The 23697-nt window shown below is 46.2% G+C and overlaps 1 protein-coding gene across 1 annotated transcript; it reads left to right on the top strand.

The window, feature by feature from the left end:
- Nucleotides 1–1105: 1105 nt before the first annotated feature.
- On the top strand, nucleotides 1106–22829 carry PIAS4 (protein inhibitor of activated STAT 4). The gene is made up of 11 exons (XM_064469402.1): nucleotides 1106–1210; nucleotides 4373–4808; nucleotides 11113–11197; nucleotides 12945–12986; nucleotides 13395–13485; nucleotides 13848–13976; nucleotides 14065–14170; nucleotides 17544–17617; nucleotides 17781–17941; nucleotides 21386–21516; nucleotides 22473–22829. Exons 1-11 carry the CDS (start codon nucleotides 1184–1186, stop codon nucleotides 22673–22675), a joined length of 1485 nt encoding a protein of 494 aa, XP_064325472.1. The 5' UTR covers nucleotides 1106–1183; the 3' UTR covers nucleotides 22676–22829.
- Nucleotides 22830–23697: the final 868 nt, after the last annotated feature.

Here is a 23697-nt window from a genome sequence, read left to right as displayed (position 1 = left end):
AGAAATGGAGCAACCAGCCCCTGGGGGGACAATATCGGGCTTAGGAGAAATAATTTCTACCTATGTAGAAGGTATTTTTAATAAGCAATGGGTTAGTGGAGAGCACGCCTCCTCCCCAAGCACCCATGGTGGGCACAAACACCAACCCACATGGGAGGGTGGGGGGGTCTCTGGGATGCCGTTTCCAATGGAGCAGGTTGGTTTTGGCCAGGAGACACCGCGTGTGCCTCAGTGGGGAACATGTCAGGGGGAAGCATGGCGGGGGGCTGCTGAGGCCCTGGAGGACATCGGAGGGTCTGGCAGCTCTGAGATCCATCGGGAAAATCTGAGATTTGTGAGTTCAAGCAGAGCCTGCCGTGGGGTGAGGGGGAGGAGGATGGTTAGGCCGGTGTCCTTGGGGTTTCACTGATGAAGGCACAGATCTGAAAGCACTCTTTTCTTGGGTTTTTCTCCAGAGCATTTCCTCTTCCACAAAACCTGCAACAGCTGCCTGCTCTTCAAAAGTGTTTTCCAGCAAAAACACAAGTGATGGGATCCAGTGCTCCCAGGTCTCAGGACAAAACTGCCCCAAGGCATCAGTGCCAAAGACACCCCAGGCTGGAACAAGGCACCCCAGTGTTCAGCCAAGGATTGGGGTGCAGGGGGAGCCCCTTTCCCAGCCCTCCCTCCCAGGGCCTGCAGCCCCAGACAGGTTCCTCCAGGATGGCCCAGGGCTGCCCTCCTCAGCAGCACAAGGAAGCCTCAGGACGAGCCCACTGAGGCTAACACCAGGCACATCAAGGCCTGGCTTAGGGCATCCACCTGCTACCATTTTGGGGGCACCACACATCACTCCTGGGTGTGGGCCGTTCTGCCATATGCCTGCTTAATCTAAATCTCTTGCTCGCTGCAGAGAGACGCCCCTATTTCCGCTCTCACAGGCCCAAAACCCGCTACTCCCCACCCACCCCATTTCGCGGGGCGCTGTCCCTTTAAGCCGCCCGGGAAGGCGGTGCCGGGTGGGGTGGAGTCATTGCGCCTGCGCGGTGAGGCCGCGGCCAGAGGGGAGAAGAGCAGGCGCGCGGATTGGGCGGCGTGCGCCATTGGTAGCTTTTCCCCTCTTTCCTCCATCTACCTCCCCGCCTGTGGGCTGTCACGTGACTTGGTTCGGCGGCTCCCGGCGCGGTGGACGCTGGAGGCCAAGATGGCGGCGGAGCTGGTGGAGGCGAAAGTGAGTGAAGCCGGTGCTCCCCCCTCTGCCCCAATGGCGAGGCCTTGTGCTGGACCGGGCTGGGCCAAACCGGGTGGATCCCGGCGGGGGGGTGGTGGGCGGGCGACACGGCCTCGGCCCTGGCCCCGGCGGCGGGAGCCGGGGAGGTGGCGCTCCGGGACCATCCCCCCCATTTACCTCAGGGGCTGCCCCACCCCGGCCTCCGCAGACCCCGCGCCTGCCCCAGCCCCGGGGAGCCGCCCGCCCCCGGGCCGGGTCTCGGCCTCCCCCGCAGTTAATTCCCAGTGATTAATTAGCGCAGGTGGCTTCTTTTCCTCCGCTGCCCGGCGGAGGTTCTTCCCCAGTCTCCCCGCCTCTGTCCCGGCCGCCTCTCCGCGGCCCACCCCGGGCTCCCCGGGGCCGGTTCGGGGGCGGGGCGCGGAGGGCTCGGGAGGCCCCGGCCCGGCTCTGCCCGGCTCGCCGTGGCCTGGGGCATGGCGGTGGGACGAGCCGTGCCCGGTGTTGGGGCAGAGACCCCGGCTCTCTGTGGTGGGGAGGCTTGGGGCAGCTCCTTGGCGTGAATGTCTTTGTGGCAAAGGTGCCTGAAGTTGCATTGTGCTTCCAAGGTGGCTTATGGACCCCATTGGGCCTTTGGAGGGAAAGGGTCCCTGCTCTGCTGTGGGTTCCTCCTTTTCCCCCTGGGTCCCCCTTCCCCAGCACCCCTCTGAGAGCTGGGGCTTCTCCGTGTCCCGCTGTTGGTGCGTGGCAGCACAGAGGAGCGGCTGGCAGCACTGGAGCGGGCTTTACCCAACAGTATTATGGGGAAGATGGTGCTGAGGGTGCTTATTGAGCAATGCTAACACAAAAAGTGTTTAGTCCCTGCAGGATCAGCTCATCAGTGAGGATGTGGCTAAATGGCTCAAAAAAAAAAAAGATTTGGAAGAGTCTTGTTTTGAGAGGTGCTGCCCTCTGTGTCATGAGCTTTGCCCAGGACTCCAGAGGAGGAGGTGGTGTGCTTCGAGGTGTTGTGGTTGTCCCCATAGCGGGTGTTTGACAGGCTCTGTGCCGCTCACATGCAAGGCTTCCTTGGTGGGAGGAATAGACTTTAGCATTAACAGTTTCAGTAGTTAATGTGATCTCTCTACTGCTCATACTATCGCACAGGTTGAAGCATCAGTGACAGATTTTCTTTGTCTGAAGCTTGTTCTTCTGTTACTGCTTGAATCTGGTCATCCTTCTGGATCTTAAATCATTCTAAATGTAAACTGCAGAAGACTGTCAGCTCAAACTCTGCTTTATGCACTGGCAGTCCCAAGTTGACAGGTGCTGTAGGAGCAGTGAGTGCAGCAATACCTGCCTGCTGTGCTCCTGTGACTTCCCCGGTACCCCACTGTTGAAGTATTTATACCACCTTGATGTATTTATCTTTGCAAATATGCTATTTATCCTCAAAGTGCTACATAAAGGACAATACAGTCTCCATTTTGGAGAAAACTGAGACGCAGAAGCTAGATTTCTCAAAGATTGTACAGGTGGTATCTAGTGAAGCAGTGGTATGAATCCAGATCCTTTGAATCCTGACTTTCTGGCAATTAAACATTCTTTCTTTCCTCTAAAGTTATCTGCCTTTTTTTTTCTCTCATCAAAGGTATTTTGGGACACATGACTATCAAAAATTTTAACTACAACCAGTGATGTTTGTGTAACATTTTTTGGGCTTCCAGATTAAATGACAGATTTCATGAAAAAAAGGAGAAAATAAAATCACTTTTTCTCTGTAGTCTAATTCCCACGTATGCAGAAGCGGTTGTTAATGTTTCTGGAGTCAGTAGTGGCTTTGTTAATTAAAAAAAATCCATATCTGTTTTATTCCAGGAAATTACAAGGCTATTATTAACTTCTACAGAAATTTGTCTTTTATACTTTTTTAAAAAATTTAATCCACAAACAAGAGTGGAGTATAGACTGGGGAAGAGAGAGCTGCTGGGTCTCTGCTTCTGGGGGTTTTCACTGTGCAGCTGGGGTTTCTTTTTGAATTCCTGTGTTTTCCACAAACCAGGAGGCATAGTGAGTGAATACTTGTGGGTACCTATCAAGTATATTTTCAGGGCAGCCTGAATTTTCAGTAACACGTGCTTGATGAGCTTGTCTTGTGCATTCATAAGGTTGCTTTGTCATAAGAGAGACCTGAACAGTCAGTCTGACCAGACTCTAGTATAGTTTTAACAGCAATAATTTCTAGTTCTTAGTCTGATGGAAAGTTGCCGTATAGCATACTGTGGTCTTTGAATCTGCTGACAGTTACAGTTCTCCTGAGTTTCCACAGCAGCAAGAGAGTAAATTTTTGAAGACGGAGATAGTTTTTTACTGCTTGACAAACCCCTGAAATAGATAGTACCAGTGCAACGGCAAAGGCAGCTACTGGCTGTGACCGTGGGGGAGGACTTGGCAAAGCACCCAGATAGAGTTTGGAGGCATTGTTCTCATGGGAAGATATTGCTCTCTTTAACAGTCTTTTAATATCTTTCCATAGTCTAAAATACATGGTATTTTTTTTAAAGTATCCTGTATGTGTAGGAAGGACTTTGGAGGGCTTTTTTTCCCGTACAGATAATATGCAGGTGCACTGAAATGTAGTATGAAAGGATTGGCAGCCCCATTCACTTAAATGTCAGCTGCCTTCCAGTTCACACTCATTTTCTTCCTTTGCCTTATGCTAATACCATTTTAGGTGAAGTTTTTAATGTAGCTCTGTTACCCAAAGGTGCCTGGGAAGTGTGGATGCTTTGAGCCTCTGTGGTAAAGGAGTTAATGCGCTCTTTCATGTGTGGAGCCTGCTCTTTGAGCTGTTTTCCTTTGTGGTCACTCTCGTTTCTAGTCATACTGTCTTGAGGATGCTTAGCGTTTATCACAAATGATTTTTGAGTGATTCGATGACTGTTGTGTTGTTTCTCACAGTTTGGTGGTATTTCAGTTGATGGTCTTTGTATTTGCTTTGCTCAAACAAGTACCTGAGAAATGGGATGCTAATCAGGTGAATAACAGCTGATTTGAACAGAAGGTTTGGAGTCTTTCATATAAGGGATGCTTTTAGTGTTTTGGATTTCAGTTATAGAGTATAGTGAGAGCTGACACTTTGCATTTTTATAACTGTAAGAACATTTTTAATTTTTTATCCCCTAGAACATGGTGATGAGTTTCCGAGTCTCAGATCTTCAGATGTTGCTGGGTTTTGTTGGCAGGAGTAAAAGCGGACTTAAACATGAACTAGTCACCAGAGCATTGCAATTGGTCCAATTTGACTGCAGCCCTGAAGTGTTCAAGAAAATTAAGGAGCTCTATGAGACTCGCTACACCAAGAAGAGCTCTGAAGTCACCCAGCCCCAGCCGCAGCAGCACCGGTCTCCAGAGACACTCTCCATACATTCATCGTGCGACCGCGGGAGCACTGTTGCTCAGACTTCTATCTCCACTACTAATATTGACTATTCCGCGCTCTATGGGAAATATCTTAACGGACTGGGAAGGCTGCCGCCCAAAGCTGCGAAGCCTGAAGTTCGGCTGGTGAAACTTCCCTTCTATACGACCCTGGATGAACTGTTGAAGCCAACAGAATTAGGTGAGTTTCCAGTACGCTGATGCATGTGTGATGGACTCAGTCTGGGAGAGAAAAATGAAACAGGCTTAAGTCTCAAAAAGATGACCATGTTTTCAAGGATTTGTAAAGTCATGTGACAGAGGAGAGACTGATTAGTATGGTGGTGGATGCCTTCCTCTCCCCCCTCTCTCCCCTCCTACTTAGAGTTTAGAGAATATTTATATCTGTTTTTTTCCCTTGTCTTCAAGCAGGAATGTGGTCACTTTGAGATGTAATTTGAAAGCCTGTCTTGTTTGGCTGCAGCTTTCATAGCCTCCGTTGGAAATGCTGCTGCATGGCACGTTGCAGTCTTGCTGTGAATTGTACTGTGTCTTCCATCTCTGTAACTTGGCAGTATATTGATGAAATCTTTCTGTGTTGGTGTCACACCTGTGCTAAGCAAGTATGCTGGCATCTTCTACACTAATGCTGTTTTTCAGTGCTTAAAATACCTGACCTAAAGCCTCCTGTGGATGAAAGAGAGTGGTACATGCATCAAACAGCATTTCTGACTTTTTTTTGTGCTTGTCACTGTTATTTGTGCATGATGCTGTGTATTTTGAGGGGCAACTAGGAAAACTGAAAGAAGTTATTTTTCCCCACCCTGGGGCTAGGAGACTCAATTTTTCATTACTTCAATTCTGAGAAGCAAAGAGTATTGTCACTGATGTTAAATGTGATGTTCTTGTAGTGAAGACAGAGTATGCAGAGGAGAACTATTGTTGTAGTCTGCTGAGCCACAGTGTCTCAAAGTCAATGTGGTAATACCAGGCTTTGCTGCTAAATTAACCTAGAACTTGGGAAGCTGGTCTGTCTTTGGAAAAAATATTTGATTTGTGTGGGGATTGGAGGAAAAACATAGATGAAGATACAATTGTGCAGGTACAAAAGAAGACTAATTCATCAGACTATGTCATTTTCATCTTAATTTGGAGGCATCAAATATGTTAATGCAGAGACTATTAAAACAGTGACTACCAGTGTAAAGCTAAAATATTTTAAATGCTGTTTGGGGAATGGGTTAGTTCAGTCTTAAATGTGGGGTGGTGTTTTAGTTGGGAATGCAAATGTAGTCTTTTGAATGAAAACACATTTTCAAAAGGTGGAAACGTCCAGGGAGAGAAGAGCCTGGATATACTTATTGTGATTAATGGATTTTGTTAAAAGTTGACATTAAATCTTCTACATCGGATCAGAACCAAGGTCTCATTAAATTTAGTTTCTCGCCTCTGTTAGCTGACCCCTCCCTCAGGTCAGCTTGTTCCCTAAAGCATATTTGACTAATTTTCCCTTTTGATGAGTGTTTTCTGCATGACGGTGGGGATTGGTGATGAGTACCTGGGTATGAACCTGAAGGTGTTCATTGTCCTGGTCAGCCAGTTAGAACCAAACAACATCTTCTAGACACTTGTTTAATTTTCCCAACCTGGTGACCTGCAACTCTAATTCCTTCTGCCTACATCAATGTGAATAAAGAAGCATTTATTTCTCTGTAAAACTAGGGTTATTTCAACACTGCATAGATATCACCTGCTCCCCATTGCTGGCTGGAACACCTTTGACATCAGCAGTTAGGCTTGTATGGGGCTCTGCTTGGTGTGGAAGGATGATAAAACAAAGCACTCTGAGGAAAATGGAGTGGTTTTCCATATGGAAGCTGCAGCAGTTCATGCTTTGTTGCCTAGATTTCACATTCTGTCTTTGGACCAAGCATAAGCTCCTTGTCAACCTCAAACTCGTAACGTGGAAGTACCTGAAAGAGATTTAAGACCTCAGATGCATTTAGAAACTCCCAGCTGCTGTTGTAGTACCTCTTTTGGAGCCTAGGGAAATAGGGTATTTTAAGCATATAGCCATGGTGGGAGTAGGGGAAGCTTAATTTTATATGTTCTGGACCTCAGTTGGAAGCATCTATCTTAATGAAAAGGCTCTCTTGCCTCTCTGAGGTGATTGCATTGAGATCAAAGGTGAGGTGAGCGATGCCTCATTTGGTCTGTAGGCAAGCAGATTCCCTGAAGGACTATCAAATTACTATTGGACTTGTAGACAAAGGTGGCTTCTGCTAAAAGCAGATAATTAGGTCCATTGTGAGCCAGTTAATCTCTCGTATTTGGTAGCTGCACACACAGTTTGTCAATTTAAGTATTGAGTTTAGCATCTGAGTTATCTACGTGGAAACCGCTTCTGCTGCAGCTTTCTGGTTTGGTCTAAGGATGTCAACATGAAAGAATTATTCTAATTTACTGCAATCTCTGCAATTCTCTTGGGTAGATAAGGCTTAAAATTAAGATTGATCAGATACCTTTTTAGAGGGGATGAATACTAATATCTTTCCTGCATTATATTTTAAGTAGCTAACAAGCAGAGTGTTTACGTGAGCTCTGTGGTATCTGGGCACCTCGTTGATAAGCAGACTTACCCTCTGGCATCTTTCTGGGTAAAGCAGTGTGAATATAGTTTTTGACAGCAATAGTGTGCTGTAAGGAATTCTGAATTATTTTTTTGTTTGGAATGTTAGCTGTGACAGCCTGTACTCGCTGCAGATACTGAGGCTTCTGGTCTTCTCCTGGAGGGGTGCCAAAGGAGATCTTGCGGTGCAGCTGTGGGAACAGAAGGCCATGGAGGCTGGGAGGTCCTGCTGCAGTCAATGTAAACAGGATTTTTTTGGTTTTGCCCTTTTGGTAATACCTGCCTTGCAGTGGTGGGGTTGCTTTTCTGTCGCATAGAAGTAGTTGCTCCAGCCCCTTCCTCTGAAGCTGGACTTCAGTTGCTGCAAACAGGGCCACAGATTTTGTGACAAAGGCAACTGCCTTCCCCTGACTGCAGAGCAAATGCCGCCGTGTTGGGTGATCTCCAAAGAATCCCAGCAAAAGCATGTGCTCAAGCTGTTGCTATATCCACCTAAACAAACTGTGGTATGCTTTAAAATGAGTGCTTCCGCTGCTTACAAATAATAAAAGATGTTAGAGTCAACTTGTCCTGTCTCCCCAGGCCCCCACGTGGACACAAATGACCTTCAGTCTGGTCAGAATGGTTCCAATAGCCAAGGAGGAAAAAACCCACCATGTATATATTGCATTGTGCCCTGAAGTGGGCTGTTTTGGAAGTGTAGGGGTGTGAATGAGGACTTGCAATGAGCTCCTCAGCCCTACAGAAGCCTCCTGCCAGCAGCTCATCTCAGGCTGTTCTATCTTTGGGATCTACAGCCATGGTGATAATATAATCTCTCTTTCCTGAGGATGTATAATGCCTTTAGTGAGTTTGATCAATAAGTATAATAGTGAGGAATGTTACCTTTTTTAAAAAAAAAAAGAAACCAAGAATCCCCTTGGTGCAGGGAAACCCTAAAGCCCTGAAATCAATGTATACCTTATTTTGCACGGCATGGTCTAGCCTGCCAGATTGAGAGCTGCAGATGATGCTGGCTGCTCAGAATGGGAATCCATTGCAATTACCTTGGGCTGAAGTCTTGAATGTGGTTTGCCAAGTCCTTTTGGGTTTTGGAAGTTTTATGTCTTGACTCATTCTGAGGATTGCCGATTGAGCTCAGTCTTAACAGTTGACAATAGCAGGAAATCAATTTTTTAAATAAATTGATCCCAGCAGCCGTTTTACAAGTAAAGGAGCCAAGTTGTGTGCTGAGGCAACTGTCCTGGAGAAAGGATGAAACTCAGTTATCTTAAAATATTTAGCTTTAAAAAAAAGTAAATTTTTTTTCTGGCTGCTCAGCAAAGAAATAAATAGCTCATGAGGTACCCTAAAAGTGTATCTCCTAGAGTTTGGGCTTATTTTCAAGTGTTAAGATTTTGAAGGAGAATTGGCTCTTTACGCAGGTCTGTCTCACAGCACTTTTTCTTCCAGTCTTTTGGGGGAAGTTCTCTTGCGCTTTTCTCCAAAGCATCCAGTTCTGATTGCTGCTGGCAACAAGGTGTGCATGGACACACCCCGAGTCTGTTCAGTGCTCTATCTTCTCTATCTTCTTCTGTTTTTTTTTTTTCCTTCAGCACTTTGGGTTTTTTGCCCAGGTAATGTTGGAGTGCTTTGTGTGACTCTCCAGCAGCTTTCAGTGAGCACAGCTGGGAAGTACCCCTCAATTCTTGCCTGGAGAAAGGTCTTTCACAGTGAGAAACAAAGCAAATGGGGAACACGTGCTGCTGCTGCTCACTTCTCTTCATGCACAAAGAGGAGAGTTGCTAATGATGTAGCTGTAGAGAAATGGAGGCATCTGACTCTTGTTTTCTGTGGGGGATGAATTTGCAAGTAACTTAGCACTGTTTGACATGTCCTTGAACTGAAGCAATGTGGCAGTAAAAAACAGACAAGAGTGTGGGAAATGCCAAGAAGAATTTAAGCCAAAACAAATGAAGTAGCACGAATAGAACAGCCTATTAGAATGTAACATAAGGTGTGTGCTTAGAGCTAGCTGACAAATAACAGAAATTGTTTGTGTGATCGTGTGAGGAATGTGTTGAAAAGATATATAAGCAGTAAAAAGCTGACAATAAAGGTCTTCTGCAGAACATCTGTCAGGAGCCTGTGACATTCATCCCTGCAGTTTTCCTATAACAGTGGTTGCACAGTCGTGCCGTGTATCCCCTTGATAGCTGGTGCTTTGCAGCCAGGGCTGCTGTGCAAACTTACCATCGCACCCTGTGCATGGGAGCTGTGGTCTTTCAGCCTCAGCTCCTGAGCGGCCCTCGCTTCTGGTGTGTCAGCAGCTATTTGGTGTGTCACAGAAACGAGCAAATTACCTGTTTAGAAATGCAGTAGCATGCTGGTTTTAATGCTAGAATGTTTTGCTGGAGAAGCGATAGCAAATTTGTTGGATGCTTCACAAGGTTTAACTTCCATTGCTGATGGCATCCTCTGGGGCCAGTCAGTGCTGCAGCCAGCCGGCTTCCAGCAGCCAGGTGCTTGTTTAGTGAAAGAAGGGTGGGCTGATAAAAGTGCAAAATAAAATGTGAGCAACTTCTCAGTTTTCCTAATCAGGTTTGCTTTGTGTAGGTCAACAACCAGGAGGACAGTGTGTCTATGGACAGTTATTTAAGCAATAATAAAATTATTTTTTGGTTGTTCTTACCATTCATCACTTTCTAAAATTAACAGTCCTTATGAAATGCTTTATTCCTCAATGGTTGTTTTGGTCAAGAGACGTTTGGATGGAAACTGCAATTAAATTGAAAGTCCATAAAGATACCTTAATTTTTTAAATTACTATTTCTGAAAGCCCGTTTTGTGTTTTTAAAGCTGAATTACCAAAGGGAAATATCTGTAGCCAGTGAATCAGATTGTCACCGTGTCTTCCAAAATCTTAGTGCTGTTGAGGTTTTATCCTTCCTTCATCTCATCTTGTTCATAGACAGTAAAGCACACTTTTCTACCTCTCAAATTCTGGTATATTAGCTTTGAATAAGCTAGCAATTACAGTGATGCAAAGAAAAAAAAACAATTATTGCTAAAAAGAAAAGCCATTTTCTCACTTCCTGTTCTTTGTGTTTGTCCTGTGGCTTTCACCAGCCCAGGGCCTTGACTTCAGTTGGAAACGTGTACTGACAATAAACCTTAATGTGTTTGAACTTTATTAAGTTTATTAAGGTACTAAGCAGGAGCCGTAACATAGGTTTTCCACATCTCAGGCTTCATTTTAACCATGTTAAATACATTGGGTCTTAATCGCCAACGGATAAAGGGCCACAATTAATGCCAGGTTCTCAGTTAAGCGCTTCTGAAAGCGGACTGCTGTAACGCCCTACCTATAAAAGCACCCTCAAGGTTGTGTGTTTAAGTCCTGTTTTGTTTCTTACAGCTGGTTTTTGTGATGCTTTTTTATTATCTAAGCTGATGATCTTGTTTCCTTTCTTTTCCAGAATCAGACTGATTAGTCTGGTGGTTTCATGCTTTCATGTCATGCATAGGTCTCTTTTTATGCTTCTTTGAGTTCTAGTCTCCACATTGTGACACCGCTTATGGTTTGTTCTAATATGAGCACATGAATGTTGGCTCATGGATTGTTTGAGGGGAGGAAAAAGGGGAAATAATAAGCAGGTCCAAATCCAGTGTGTACTATTAGTGCGCTAACTAGCAAAACAGGCAAGTAGTGAATGAGCACAGCTGTAATCACCGGTAGATTTACCAAAATGCATGATGGAGTTCTTGTGCAGCTGTATGGGAGAAAACAAGACTTAGAAGTAAGCATAGCTCAGAACATCAAAAAAATCACCTTGTGCTTAGCAGTGTAAGAAGAGCTAGATATCAGTTTGATGTACAGTCTTTTTTTCCTCTTCAGTTCCACAGAATAATGAGAAGCTTCAGGAAAGTCCGTGCATTTTTGCATTAACACCAAGACAAGTGGAGCTGATCAGAAATTCCAGGTACTTCTCATTTGGTATTAACAGTTCAAGGAAATGTAGCTGCATAATTCCTCTGTGTTCCCTCTCCAGAAGCTTTTGTTCTCTGCAAGGAAACACAGTTTGTTTGAGGACACTAGCAAACAGGCTGCTTCTCATGTAAAGCAGATACCTCCCACCTCCCCCAAAGCTACAGTTCTACCCATCTAAGTCCCTAAGTTTCACTTCTGCTCCTCTAGTCTTGCTTTTGAATAGTATGTGGGCAGGAAAAGCAGTATGAAATTGTTGATGACCTAAATACTCGCTTGAGCTTGTGTTGTGAATATTTGCAGATTTTACTTTGCATCAAAAGTTCAAAAGCTATTTGTGTAACCCTGTTTGCATCTGAAAGCAAGCTTCCTTGTTGTAAAGCCTGCTATAGTAACTGTGTGAGAAAGATTAGGGTTAACCCTGACCTCTGTCATGATGCAACTTTTGATTCAAACAATGAAAAAGCCTAAGAGATGTCAGTGCAGGCAGTAAGGCTTCCTCTTGTGCTGACCTGCTCCCTTGGTCCTTGTGGCTGTGAAAGGACAATGATGCAGAAGAGGTCCTCCAAAACTAAGTGTAAAGCCTTTAAATATTTCTCTTTACGGTAAAGTCATACTGTTATCATAGAGTTGGAGAAAGATGATGTTTCTTGACTATCCAGTGCTTGATTGCTGTTGTGATCCCAGTAGGTCAACAGAAGCAGTGCAGGGGAAGCTGCCTGAAGACATAACAGAAAGGAAATGATATACCACAGAAGTCTTTAAGGGTGATAAAAGACTACACGTGTTGTAGCTGATTCTTGACGCTCTTTTTTCCACATATTTAGATTTGTGAGAAAACTTTTGTTGTCAGTAACACAACTTCAATATTTCACAGCAGGGATTTCAGTGAGAGTCTAGAATGATCACTCAGCACAGGTCCATCTTCCACTGCTTGTGGGTGGTACCAGATGTTTCCCCCAGCTCTAAAGCTGCTACATCAGCTCCTGTCTGTCAGCTGAACTGAGGGTCCATCCCTTCCACCCCCAAAATCAAAATAGTTTTACTAAAACACCGAATTGGGATGTCAAATGCTTTAAGAGGCAAATCAAGACTAATTTGGGGATCTTATCTAAGGCCTTGCATCCTGTGCAGAAATTAGAGTATGTTTTACACCTGCGTATAAAGATTTCTCATAAAATACCCTTGTTCTGGGATATGTTGCTTTCCTGATACCATTTGAAATCCCATTATGAATAGCACTACTGAAGTTAGCAAGGCTAACAGTTGTTCTACTGGTGCTGTAATACTTGGTTCCTTGGTTTGCAATAACAGCTTTAGCTGAATAATTGAACAAAGAGAGTCTTCAAAGACCACTGTCAAGTAAACCTGACCTTAAAACCTAGTTTTTTTTGTAAATGCGTACAAATTAGCAAAAGGATGCCAGGCAAATTGATATTTTTCACCCAACACTTTTATAGTTTTGAAAACCCAGAGAAAGGCCGTAGGATGGTGCATTAAGAAAAAAAATTAGAGGACCACTGATATTTGCAAAGGGAATGGTACAATTTAAACAATTCTGTAAAGTAGTTCTTTAAAGGTCTATTAAAAAAAACAACTAGAACTCTCGAGTCTGGCAAAAGTGACAGCTGATTTTGGTTGTCTGGGGTTTTTTGTGGGGGGGTTGATTGGTCTTTTGGGGGTTTGGTTTGTTTGTTTAACATGATTAATCTGAAGTTTCTGTTTCTTCTTTAATTTACTAGGGAGTTGCAACCTGGTGTGAAATCAGTTCAGGTTGTGCTAAGGTATGTCTGAGCATGGGGTTGATGTAACATCGGGTGCGGAACAGGGGAGGAGGGAATGCACTACCAAAATATAAATATATATTGTGGTTTTGATAGCTACAAAGTTCATTACAGTAAATCGTTTGTTCACATGCCTAACGCAAGCATCTTAAACTCTACCTTCTAACCTCTTCCTACATCTACTGCTTGAGTTAGTGCCGCGGTAGAACACAGCAGTGTCAGATTTTGCCACCCAGGTATCAAGCCTGCATCTGATCTGGGAGAGCCAAGTGGAATTGGCTTTGCTTTGGCCAGACGAGGGAGCATGGGTTGGTGTGGTGATGGTTGGCTGCTGGTAGCTGTTGATGTGCAGAGAGCTTTGAACATGAAAACAGCACGGGGATATTGAGATGTGTCATTTCTTTACAGAATCTGTTACACAGACACTAGTTCTCCTCAGGAGGATCAGTACCCTCCGAACATTGCAGTGAAAGTGAATCATAGTTACTGCTCAGTGCCGGTAAGTCAGCTCAGCCAGGAGGTGTGACATTGCAACTTTGGAAGGACTTGTGTAATTTAGAAGGAAATTGGTTTCCTGATTAATGCAGGCAAGAGGCCGGAGTATAAACGTGCACAGCTTAGTTTAAAGCTAATTTTCTAATGGATTAGCTATGTTGTTAATAAACTGTTCTTGTAAAAAGGCTCAGTCCTTTTTACTTTGTGCTTGGTCTGACTGTTCAGCTCCCTTCTCTTCCCCCCCCCCCCCCCGAAAACTGTGGGTGAGTAGAATTTAGTGAAGCTGATGAATAGATGTACCCACATAGAAGCATCTTGAGTAAAAAAAAAAAATCTAGAGATATATATTTACTCTTTCTGCCTTAGGGCTACTATCCATCAAACAAACCTGGAGTGGAACCTAAAAGGCCCTGTCGTCCCATCAACCTCACCCATCTCATGTACTTGTCTGCAGCGACCAATCGCATCACCATTACCTGGGGGAATTACGGGAAGGTACGTGCCCAAGGAGATGGCGCAGGACTGCGTGAACGAGTGCGAAAGAGCAGCCTCGCTCATTTTTTCCCCTTCCTTCTCTCATTAGAGCTATTCCGTGGGGCTGTACTTAGTGCGGCAGATGACCTCAGGAGAGCTGCTGCAGAGGTTGAAAACCATTGGGATCAAAAATCCAGAACTCTGCAAAGCACTTGGTGAGTATGGCTGCTCATGAGGTGGCTCGGGGAGGTCTGCTGTGTACCTGTCAGACTGCAGCATTCCTAATAGCCAGGCTGTTAGAAATATGCTTGGGAACAGCTGCCAAGTTTTATACAATTTCTTTCCTCCAGTTGTATAAAAACACTTTTTATTTGAACAGACTTGCTAAGCTGTATGTCAGTCGTGTGAAATTGCCCCAAATCTGTGTGCGAGTGCAGCACTTCTGCAGCGCATGTTTCTTGGGGCTCTGCAGAAGCTCTGAATCACTTCAGTTGGATTTAGGATTTGTCCCCAGGTCGTATCGTGGTGAGTGCCGCTGAGGGCCAGTGTTGTTCTGACGCGAACGGCTTCATGCCTTCACCTGAGTAATTATGAGCTGACGAACATTACCACAGCACCTCGGCCTTGACCCGCACTATTTCCAAAGGAGATTTCTGGAGCAAGGGATCCTGGTGAAAATGTCCTGCTGCCCCAACCCCCTGTGAATCCTAGGGGCTGGCAGTGGGATTTCACCACCAGCACTTTCATATGCGTTGAGAGCTTCAGAGAAGAGATGATCCTGAGCGATGCTTATCCTAGACCACTAAGGTAAATCATCACGGTATGAGGCAAATGCAAAACATTATTGGAAATGAGGGGAAATTACCTTTCTGAGGCAGAGTCTGACTTGCAGCTCATGAGTCTGGAGGATTTCCAGTTATTTAATGTTACTGGAGAGAGCGTTCTTGCTCTGTAGCTCTGCATGGGAGAACTAACACCATGGATTGTGATGGACTTTAAAACGTACTGCTCAGCTCTTGGACAGCTCTTACTGGGTGTAAGAAACAATCTCGAAGATAAATTGTAGTTCATAAGGGAGATGATGATTTCAGGCATGCCTGGTCTTCAGATGCCTAATGCACATTGTGGGACACACTGCTGCTTCAGCCAGACTTTTCATCTTCACATTAAATGCAGCATTTCTGCAGCAGATGCTGAATGCTTCTGTAGCTATGTGCCACACCAAAGAGCGTCCATGGCAGTCTTGATCATACTAGACCAGTCTGACAGCCAGCACTTGCCTATTGACATAAGAAATGAAAATTTTCATTTGTGAAATACCCACCATTCTCAGAAGCCTGAGGCGCTGTCTGTGCTCCCTTTTTCGCTGTTCATCAGAACCTGAGATGAATTGAGCAGAGGCTGGCTTTTGAGTTGTCCTGAACTGCAGAGGATCCTCTCATTCTTCTCTGTCGCTTCTTGAAACCCGGCTCAGCAGTATGTGCTGTTCCCTTTAAAGCAAGCCTTCTGCAGGGTGGCAGGCAGAGCTTCTGAAAGCAGTTTTCTTGCCTCTTCCACTCGGTAACAAGTGTGTGCCTCTAGTTGTGCTGACTTGGGTAACTAACAGCTTTGGCTGGACTTTGGGATGAGATGAGATGCTTTTGGTGACCTTAAATTTAACCAAATAGGAACAGTTCCTTTGGCCTGTTACTGCTTGGAGGTTGTTTGGACATCTGTAACTGGCAAGCACAAATAGCTTGTAAGCTTTGCTTTTATAGCTCTGGCCTGTTCTGCAAATGATTCCATTTCATGTTCATTGCAATAGCCCTCAGTGCTCACTACAGCTACCCTTTGACTTCGGTTGCGTCTTGGGGCTGACTCATCTTCCTTTGCATATGCTTCTGTTGACTTCAGTATAGCAACATTGTCTGAAAACAGAGATGCTTGCATACATGGCTGTGGATCCAAAAGCAGCCTTAAACCAGCTTGATTCTAATGAGGAGGTCCTAGAAAATGCCCATCTCTCCTTCCCATGAATCACAGTAATTGATGCACAGAGAATGCTCTCACAAAGAACTTTATGAAAAATTAAGCTTGGATGAAAAATCTCCTAATGTGAAGAAAACACCAAATCTTGTAATCTTGTGGGAATTTCACATCTGAGAAGTCACTCTCTAATTAGAGCTGTGTGTTGCAAAATGGCATGTAGCCTCATTGTCTGGAGACATCTTGTTATGATCTGAAAAGGTCAAAATAAATGGTTGACTTGCTCCAAAGAAAAATGGTGATGGAAGTGTCAAAGGCCTTTTCAGACAGCAGTGTTAGCAGCAGCTGCTCTTTAGGAGTTGTGCAATAGTTCAAAGCTAATTTTCTATGTTGATTCCGCACCTTGATGCAGGACCTGCACATGTGGGACCTGCACGTCTGCTGCTCTTTTTGATTTGCCTGCAGCTCCTCTGGGTTTTCCTTTCAGGATGCAGCAGTGGGGGCAGAGTTCTCTACCTCTTCTCCTAATGTCTGATTCTTTCCAAATGTATGCTGGATTGCTGCTTGTGACCATTTTTGCATGGCTGCCTTGCTCTTTGAGCTGTCTGCCCTGGTACCTCTGGGTCTGTTTGTAGTTCCTGTGAAACAGTCTGCTGGAATAAATGAGCTGGCCGGCATATAAGCTGAAGAGTTACAGCCCAGTAGCACTAAGGCTTGTTTATTTGATGGGGAGATGATGGGATGTGGTTTCCTGTCAATTTGACTGTCCTGTGTTTGCTCACTTCTGGGGGGACTGTCTCTGAATTTCAAGGGGCAGGGGGAGGCAGTTAACCCTGTCCTATTGCCACTGATCTTGGAACAGAATAAAATCCATTGGGCTTATGCCATTGACCAGATAAGCCTGGAATGAAGTCAGTTTAGAAGTCTTGCCATGTGCTAGAGCTCTATCTGTCCATTCTTTCTCTCCCTGTGGGAAGTCCAGGTATGTGAGTGTTAGTCCCCTCCAAGGGGGGACAAAGTTAACTCCCAGTTGGCTGCCTTGGTATGATATTAACATGAAAAAGCTGGTCAGCAGTGTGACTTCCTCTGTGTACCCCCACTGCCCAGCCTGTAGTTCCTCAATAAGAGGTGGAAAGGTTGCTAAGAGAGCATTGACAGCATAGCTAGAAGTTAGTATGCAATGCAGCTGGTTTCCCTCATCCCAACACCCAAGTCCATCCCAGCTCCTTCATTTGGTCTGTCTGGATGAGAGGCAGCATGTGTTGGTTTGGCTGGGAGACCTGGGTCGTTGGGAAGGAGGATCTGTAAGAAAAATGTGAGCTTCCCCAGCCAATAAATAGTCCAGCTGCCCTGTAGGCTGTGAACTGCCTCATCATGCACAAGGTTTTTGGCTAGCTAAGCAGCATCTCTACTGAGCTCTGCAGGTTGTGCAAGCCTGGTCCAATGCAACAGCATTCTGTCTCCTGTGTCCTCTGTCCCTGACTGGCAGAGGTTCTCATCTGTGGGGGAAATGACTTGTATGCAGCCAAGGGCTGTCAGTGGGCTGCTTGACCTATGCTACTCCTTGTTTATAAGGTTTAAGTTTGTGTCTGTTAAATGTTGTGCTCTCCACTCTTACTGCAGTAAAAGAGAAGCTACGCTTGGATCCAGACAGTGAAATTGCCACTACAGGTGTTCATGTGTCTCTTATCTGCCCGGTAAGCCTTTGCAATATATTTTAGTCTGTTTTTTTGTCAAGAAATCCTGTTCTACTGCCAGACCAGCTCTGTGAGCTAACGAACCTTTTTGCTTAGGAGGAGAATGGTCTGGTGATGGCTTGACTGGGTTTTATTGCTGATCTTCTGCTCTTTGGTTCAACAGCTAGTGAAGATGCGGCTGTCTGTCCCATGCCGGGCAGAGACCTGCGCACACCTGCAGTGCTTTGATGCAGTCTTCTACCTACAGATGAATGAGAAAAAGCCCACATGGATGTGCCCTGTGTGTGACAAACCAGCGCCCTATGACCAGCTAATAATTGATGGGTGAGTACACACACTTCTGTCCTCAACCCCTTTCTTTTCTCCGCTGGGTGCGGCATCTTGTGGTTTGGTCTGTGCATTGGATTTGAAGTTCACCTCAAAACAAAGTTGGAAGCTTATTCTGCTGGTGCATAAGATTATCACTTAATTGTCTTGGTATGTTAGAGCAAGGCTTGACTGTTTGTCTGCCGTTCTTAATTTTTGGATTACACTAAAGCATTTTGAGAATCAAGCATATACTGCCTCACTCTTTTCATCAGGCTAATGAACCCGCACAACTAGCTGCCTTGGTTGACCGATATCATCCTGCATGGAATAACCCACTTTATAAGCACCCGATAAGGTGATTCTTTGATAGGAAACATCTTCCTGTTTTCTTGTTGGTGTGAGGTGCTTGTCAGCTCACAAGCAATTCTTGGCAGGCTGTAAATTTGATTGGGGGATCTTCTCTGCCAGGTCTTAACCAAATGTTGTGCAACTTATAGCCCCCAAGACAGAGGTATAAACGCAGTATTTGGAAAGATTTTTGTACAGTCTGTGTGACTGTTCCAGTACAATTTCTGTGGCCGTTGTGAATATCTTCATGTCAGGGATGGGAAGGATGCCTCGGTAGGGACCATGTTTTGCATGCATGTGGGGGGGGGAAAGCAGGAGGTTCAAATCCACTGGAGGGACAGAATTAAAATGCTTTAGATATGTTGTCCAGGCTGGAGGTTTTGTGGGTCTACCCAGGCCTCCTGGGCCTCCCACCCTGGTTCCTCTGGGGACACCCAGTGGTGGCTGGTCCCTGCCAGCAGGCTGAACCTGTGCAGCAGGAGCTTGGGGTGCTCAGTGGGCCCTGGGAGCTCCCTGCTGGGGGTCACCAGTCCCCTTGGTGTGGGAGGAGACTCCGGTGCCTTGTCAGGCACATGGGGTATCCTGGGAGGGAACTGGCTTTCGGTACAGCACTTTTAGAGTAGGTTTGTGAAGGACAGACCATGAAGTTTTGCCCCAGCCATGGTTTTGGGGTCTGGCTGCTGTCTGCTCTGTAGGGGGCCAGAAGGACAGAGCTATGCCAGCATCCCCATTCTCAGTGTTCTCAGCAGGGCAGCTCCTGTTGCTTCTGCACGAGGATGTTCTCTTTTGAATGTGATATAGTTGGAGTAGCATTGTAAAAGCACAGGAGGGAATGAAAGCAGAGTAAATTCCAAACAGTGTTTGGAGAAGGGTGAGGCAAGAAATGCATGCCCCAAGCCCTGCCAAGAGTCCTCCGGTCATGAATCAGGGAAAAATTGCTTTAGACTTGGCACTCAACTTGCCATCTGGTTTTCAGTCCATATGGGAACGGTGTTTGCCATCTCTCTGGAGTAGAGTTAGTTTGCTCTGTCTCTTTACCAAAGAGAATTGCTGAGAGCTCACCCTGAGCTAGGAGAGCTGGAGTGCTACAGTTCAGCAGTACAAGAACGCTTTGGAGGTGATGCTTGTATGTCTGAGGTTTGATACTGGAAAGGTTAAAAATGCAGCTGTGTGCCAAGAGGATTACTCTAAAAAAAACAGGAGATCTCCCTCTCCTCGTTGCAGACCTGGCAGACGGAGTCCTATATGCAAACTGCAGAATGAGCTAGGCTGACAGCAGGGGCCACCTGAGGCGAGCCAGAAAGCTGCCAATGATGCTTGTCAGCTCCAGAAATATGGGTTCCAGAGGCTATCTCTAGAGAAAAGCACAATAAATTGCCTGGCTTTCGTCTAAGAGTAAAGGAAGGAACAAGGAGTGAATTAATGCGAACAGTGATCTCCACCCACCCCCCAGATGAGGCTGCTTTGCCTCAAAATGCGGGGAGCCTGTTTTATGGGCTGGGACCACTGACATCCACAGAGGTGCTAGCCAAGCTGAGAGCAACCCTGAGGACTGGTAGAGCGAGACACGTGGTTCTTGGCTTCTGGAAAACAATCTCCACCCTCATGGCTTGTATAATTGGCCTCTAATGCAGATTCCCTCAAAAGTAGGGGAAATTCAGGTGCATCCAGTTCCCTTGGCGCACCAGGCAGCAAAGTGAGCAGTGAGTCTCTGCCTGGGTGGTATATTCCCAGGGCCAGGCTGATAGTATTCTGATCTTTGCTGCATTTGTAGGTACTGATTTTGATCCAGGAGTTGTGGTTTTTTCAGCAGTCTGAAGCAGCCTAGGCATAGTTAACTTGTTTGCTTTGTCCTCTGGCCAACACCGACAGGAATATCCAGTTCCTTTGAGATCTCTAACAAGGCTGCTGAGACTGAAGGGGAAGGTACAAGGGGTTGGACTGTGGAACCTCCCCAGGTCAGCAATGCATGTGTCCCTCCTGGACGAAGAGGAAGAGGTCGAGGTTGTCACTGATGAAGGCTCAACAGATTTCTTTGTCCCAGCTCTGCAGTGCTCGAGACTGGGTTTCAGTGCCGGTTCTGTTGGATGAAGGTAGTCATCAGACCTCCCTGAAAGTAAGCTAGAGGGAACCTGGCAATCATAGCTGGATGTTGTTAGTCAAAAAAGGGGTGTAGGCTCCTGAGGAGGTAGTTGGATGGTCAAGTCTAAGATCCTCTGGGCCTTGTCAGCTTTTTTGGAATTGCAGCCTTGGTGGTTGCTCTGCTGGATGACAGAACCGTCTGGGAAAATGCATTTCCTGCTTGAGCTGGGAGAAAGCAGAAACTTTCTCCCACTAGTGTGCCACAAATAGTTTTCTTGAGCTTGTAAGGAGCAAATAAGGCCTTGCAGAACAGTGGTTCCAGTAGTGTGTCTGAATAAACATCCCAGGCAAGTTGGTGGGACGTACCTGAATAAAGCAAGAACGCAGTTTCTGAGGCACAGAGAGCCAGAGCAAGGGCCTCGTTCTGCTCAGTCTCTGTAGTGGGAGATGGCTGACACACCCAGCGTAGATACCTCGGTATTTTCAGTGGTGAACAAGGCGGTTTTTCTGTTGCAGGAGGCTGCATATATTGTTTTGGTGGCTTCTGTGGAGGCTTTGGGAAATAAAAATAAGAAGTGAAGTGCTGCTTGTTGGATTGCTTATTTCTTAATGTCACAGGATATTTTGTCTTTTGCTAATGCCCTGATGTGAGTGTACCTGCCCCAGCCCTGACAGAGCTCTAGATGGGGCATCAGATGTCTGTCTGGAAGTGGTACCACAGACTTGGGAAACTGAGTGAAGAGGCAAGACTGTCTTCTAATTGCACATAATTAAAACGTTAGTTCATGGCTTAGGTACGTTGTCAGGAAGGACTGGGATGGTTTGTGCTGTCAGAACCTGTACTTGTTTTATGGGAAATAAAACAAGCCCTTGACTGCAAAGGCTATCTGTTTGGCAGCCTTCTGCTAACACCAAATTTCTGTTAAATATAGGGCTGTTTAAGGTGAAGTTCCAGGCTCATGGCCTGTCACTAAATGCATTCTGCTGATTGCCTCGAGCTTCATAAATGGTATCTCTTCTCCTGTCCAGGCTCCTGTCAAAGATCCTGACAGAATGTGAAGATGCGGATGAAATAGAGTACCTGGTGGATGGCTCCTGGTGTCCCATCAGAGCTGAGAAAGAGCGGAGCTGCAGCCCTCAGTGCCCGATATTAGTTCTAGGTGAGTATCTCTGGGGCTAAAGGCTTTAAATTCCTGCAGGAAATGAGCACAAATTGCAAAACTAGAGTTCCCCAACAGGCTTGGGAAAAGCTGTGTGATGCCTTAACATGCGTTTGGCTCTGAGAGCTTCCTCTGGATAGCCCCTTTGTTTTTAGCCACTCCGAAAATGAATGGCATCGCCAGGGTGCATCATGTCCCTGCGGAGGGGGCCCAGCCCCAACAAGGTTATTCAGCAAAGCTGGGCTGTTGCCAGCATGGCATTGAACAAGCTTGTGAGCGTATGCACTTCTGCCACGACCCCCGAAATGTCATCAGCAAGACCAGCCCAGAACAGCACTGTGCTTCTGTGGGAAAAGAGGATTTTGACTAGCAGCAGGGCTGTCAGTTGGGCAGCCTGTGCGAGGCCAGGTCCCCCAGCAGCGGTGACACATGCTGACAGGGTTGGCAGTGTCGCTCTGTAACTCCTTGCTTCGGCCGGGCCGGCTCCTGACGCCCAGGCAGGCGCCTGCCAGGCAGGTGGTGCGGGTGCCCTTGGGCACTGGAGCGAGTTCTCACCCCAGAGAGAGCATCAGGTTTGTGGCATAGTCTTTTTTTTTTTTTTGAGGCAGCTGCTTGAATGGAGTTTGTTTCCTGCACCCCTTTGCCATTTAGACTTGACATGAGGAAGCATCTCTTCACTGAGAGGGTGGTCAGACACTGGAACAGGCTCCCTGGGGAGGTGGTGGATGCCTTGAGCCTGGCAGGGTTTAAGAGGCATTTGGACGATGCCCTTAACACGTTTTAACTCCTGGTCAGCCCTGAAGCCATCGGGCAGTTGGATGAGATGATTGCTTAGGTCCCTTCTGACTGAGAGATTCTGTAAGACTCGCATGGCCGTGAGAGACCAAGAGTGTTGGAGTGTCCCCTCGACTGGGTGTCAAGCGTCTGATTTAATCCTCTCCCCCCACCTCTTTCAGGTTCTCCAGATGTGAACAGGCTGTTGCCCACTCCTAACGGTAACGGCGAGAACGGCAAGGCCACTGCTGACATTGTGGATTTAACACTGGACAGCTCATCATCAGAGGAAGAGGAGGAGGAAGATGAGGAAGATGATGATGATGAGGGACCCCAACCAAAACGACGCTGCTCTTACGAGAAAGGTTTAGTTTCTGCCTGCTGACTGCGGAAGCAGCTCTGGATCTCAGAATGGACAGACTTGAATACTCTGGTGCTTATTAAACTGGAGGAGTGGGAGAATGTCCTCTCCCACCTCGTCTTCCTTCCTCCCTGATCTCCTTTGACTTTCCTATTCCAAATTAATCATTAAAACAAGAGGAAAAAAAAATTTAAAAAAAAAAACACCACAAAACACAAATGCAAAGCAAACCATTGAGCTGCTTCTTGGTTGGAAAACTACCCCACTCAACGCCTGACCCTGAACTGGAGTCTGAAGTAAGGAAAGTGTCTTAAGCCAGACAGTCGGGACCCACAGCTCGCTGGTCTCTGCTGCCCTTCGCCAGGATGGTTCGAATTGGTAGAGTTCACCTACAGATCTACAGGATATCTAACTCCCGTCCATCTCCAAAGCTGTGTGCATTTTTGTCTTGTTAAATAACCATTCCTTAATCCTGAAGTGTTTTGCTGGACATGTGAGTCCGGGGAGGGGAGGGGGGGAGCAGGGACAGGATGGGGGGGTGGGTGAGGGAGGTTTATATAACCCAGCAAGCAGAGAGAGGGGGTTTTTAGGGGTGGGGACAGGGGGCACGGGGTGAAAGGGAAGAGATGTACAATTGGAATCGCACTGTTCTAGATAGGAGCTCCAGCAGCTCTGCACCTCATGTAAAGAGATGTGTTTTGAATCTTTTAACCTAATCCGAAGGTAATGTAGAAATTGTGCGTAGTGGATCATTTTAGTTGAGCAGAAGCCATGGGGAGGGTGGGGAGGGCTCGAACCACAAATCTGTTGTATTTTTGAAGTGCAATAACTTGGTGTTTTTGAAGACTTAAAAGGGCTGTGCATTCCCTTTTCTTTGAGAAGGCTTTGTTTCTGGAGGCGGTGGCAGTGACCTGCAGGACAGCTGGACACCTGGCACGTGAGGAGGAGGAGTGGGGTGGGGGGCAAGGCGTGCTTGGGCCTTCGAGAAAATGCCAGGTGGGGGAATCTCAGTTTCTAGCCAACTACCTCGGTAAACTCCAATTCAG

The sequence above is a fragment of the Phalacrocorax carbo genome, chromosome 19, assembly GCF_963921805.1.
Source record: "Phalacrocorax carbo chromosome 19, bPhaCar2.1, whole genome shotgun sequence".
NCBI classification, from domain to species: Eukaryota; Metazoa; Chordata; class Aves; order Suliformes; family Phalacrocoracidae; genus Phalacrocorax; species Phalacrocorax carbo.
Note: the sequence above shows the minus strand (reverse complement) of the source record. Positions and strands in the feature narration are given on the sequence as shown.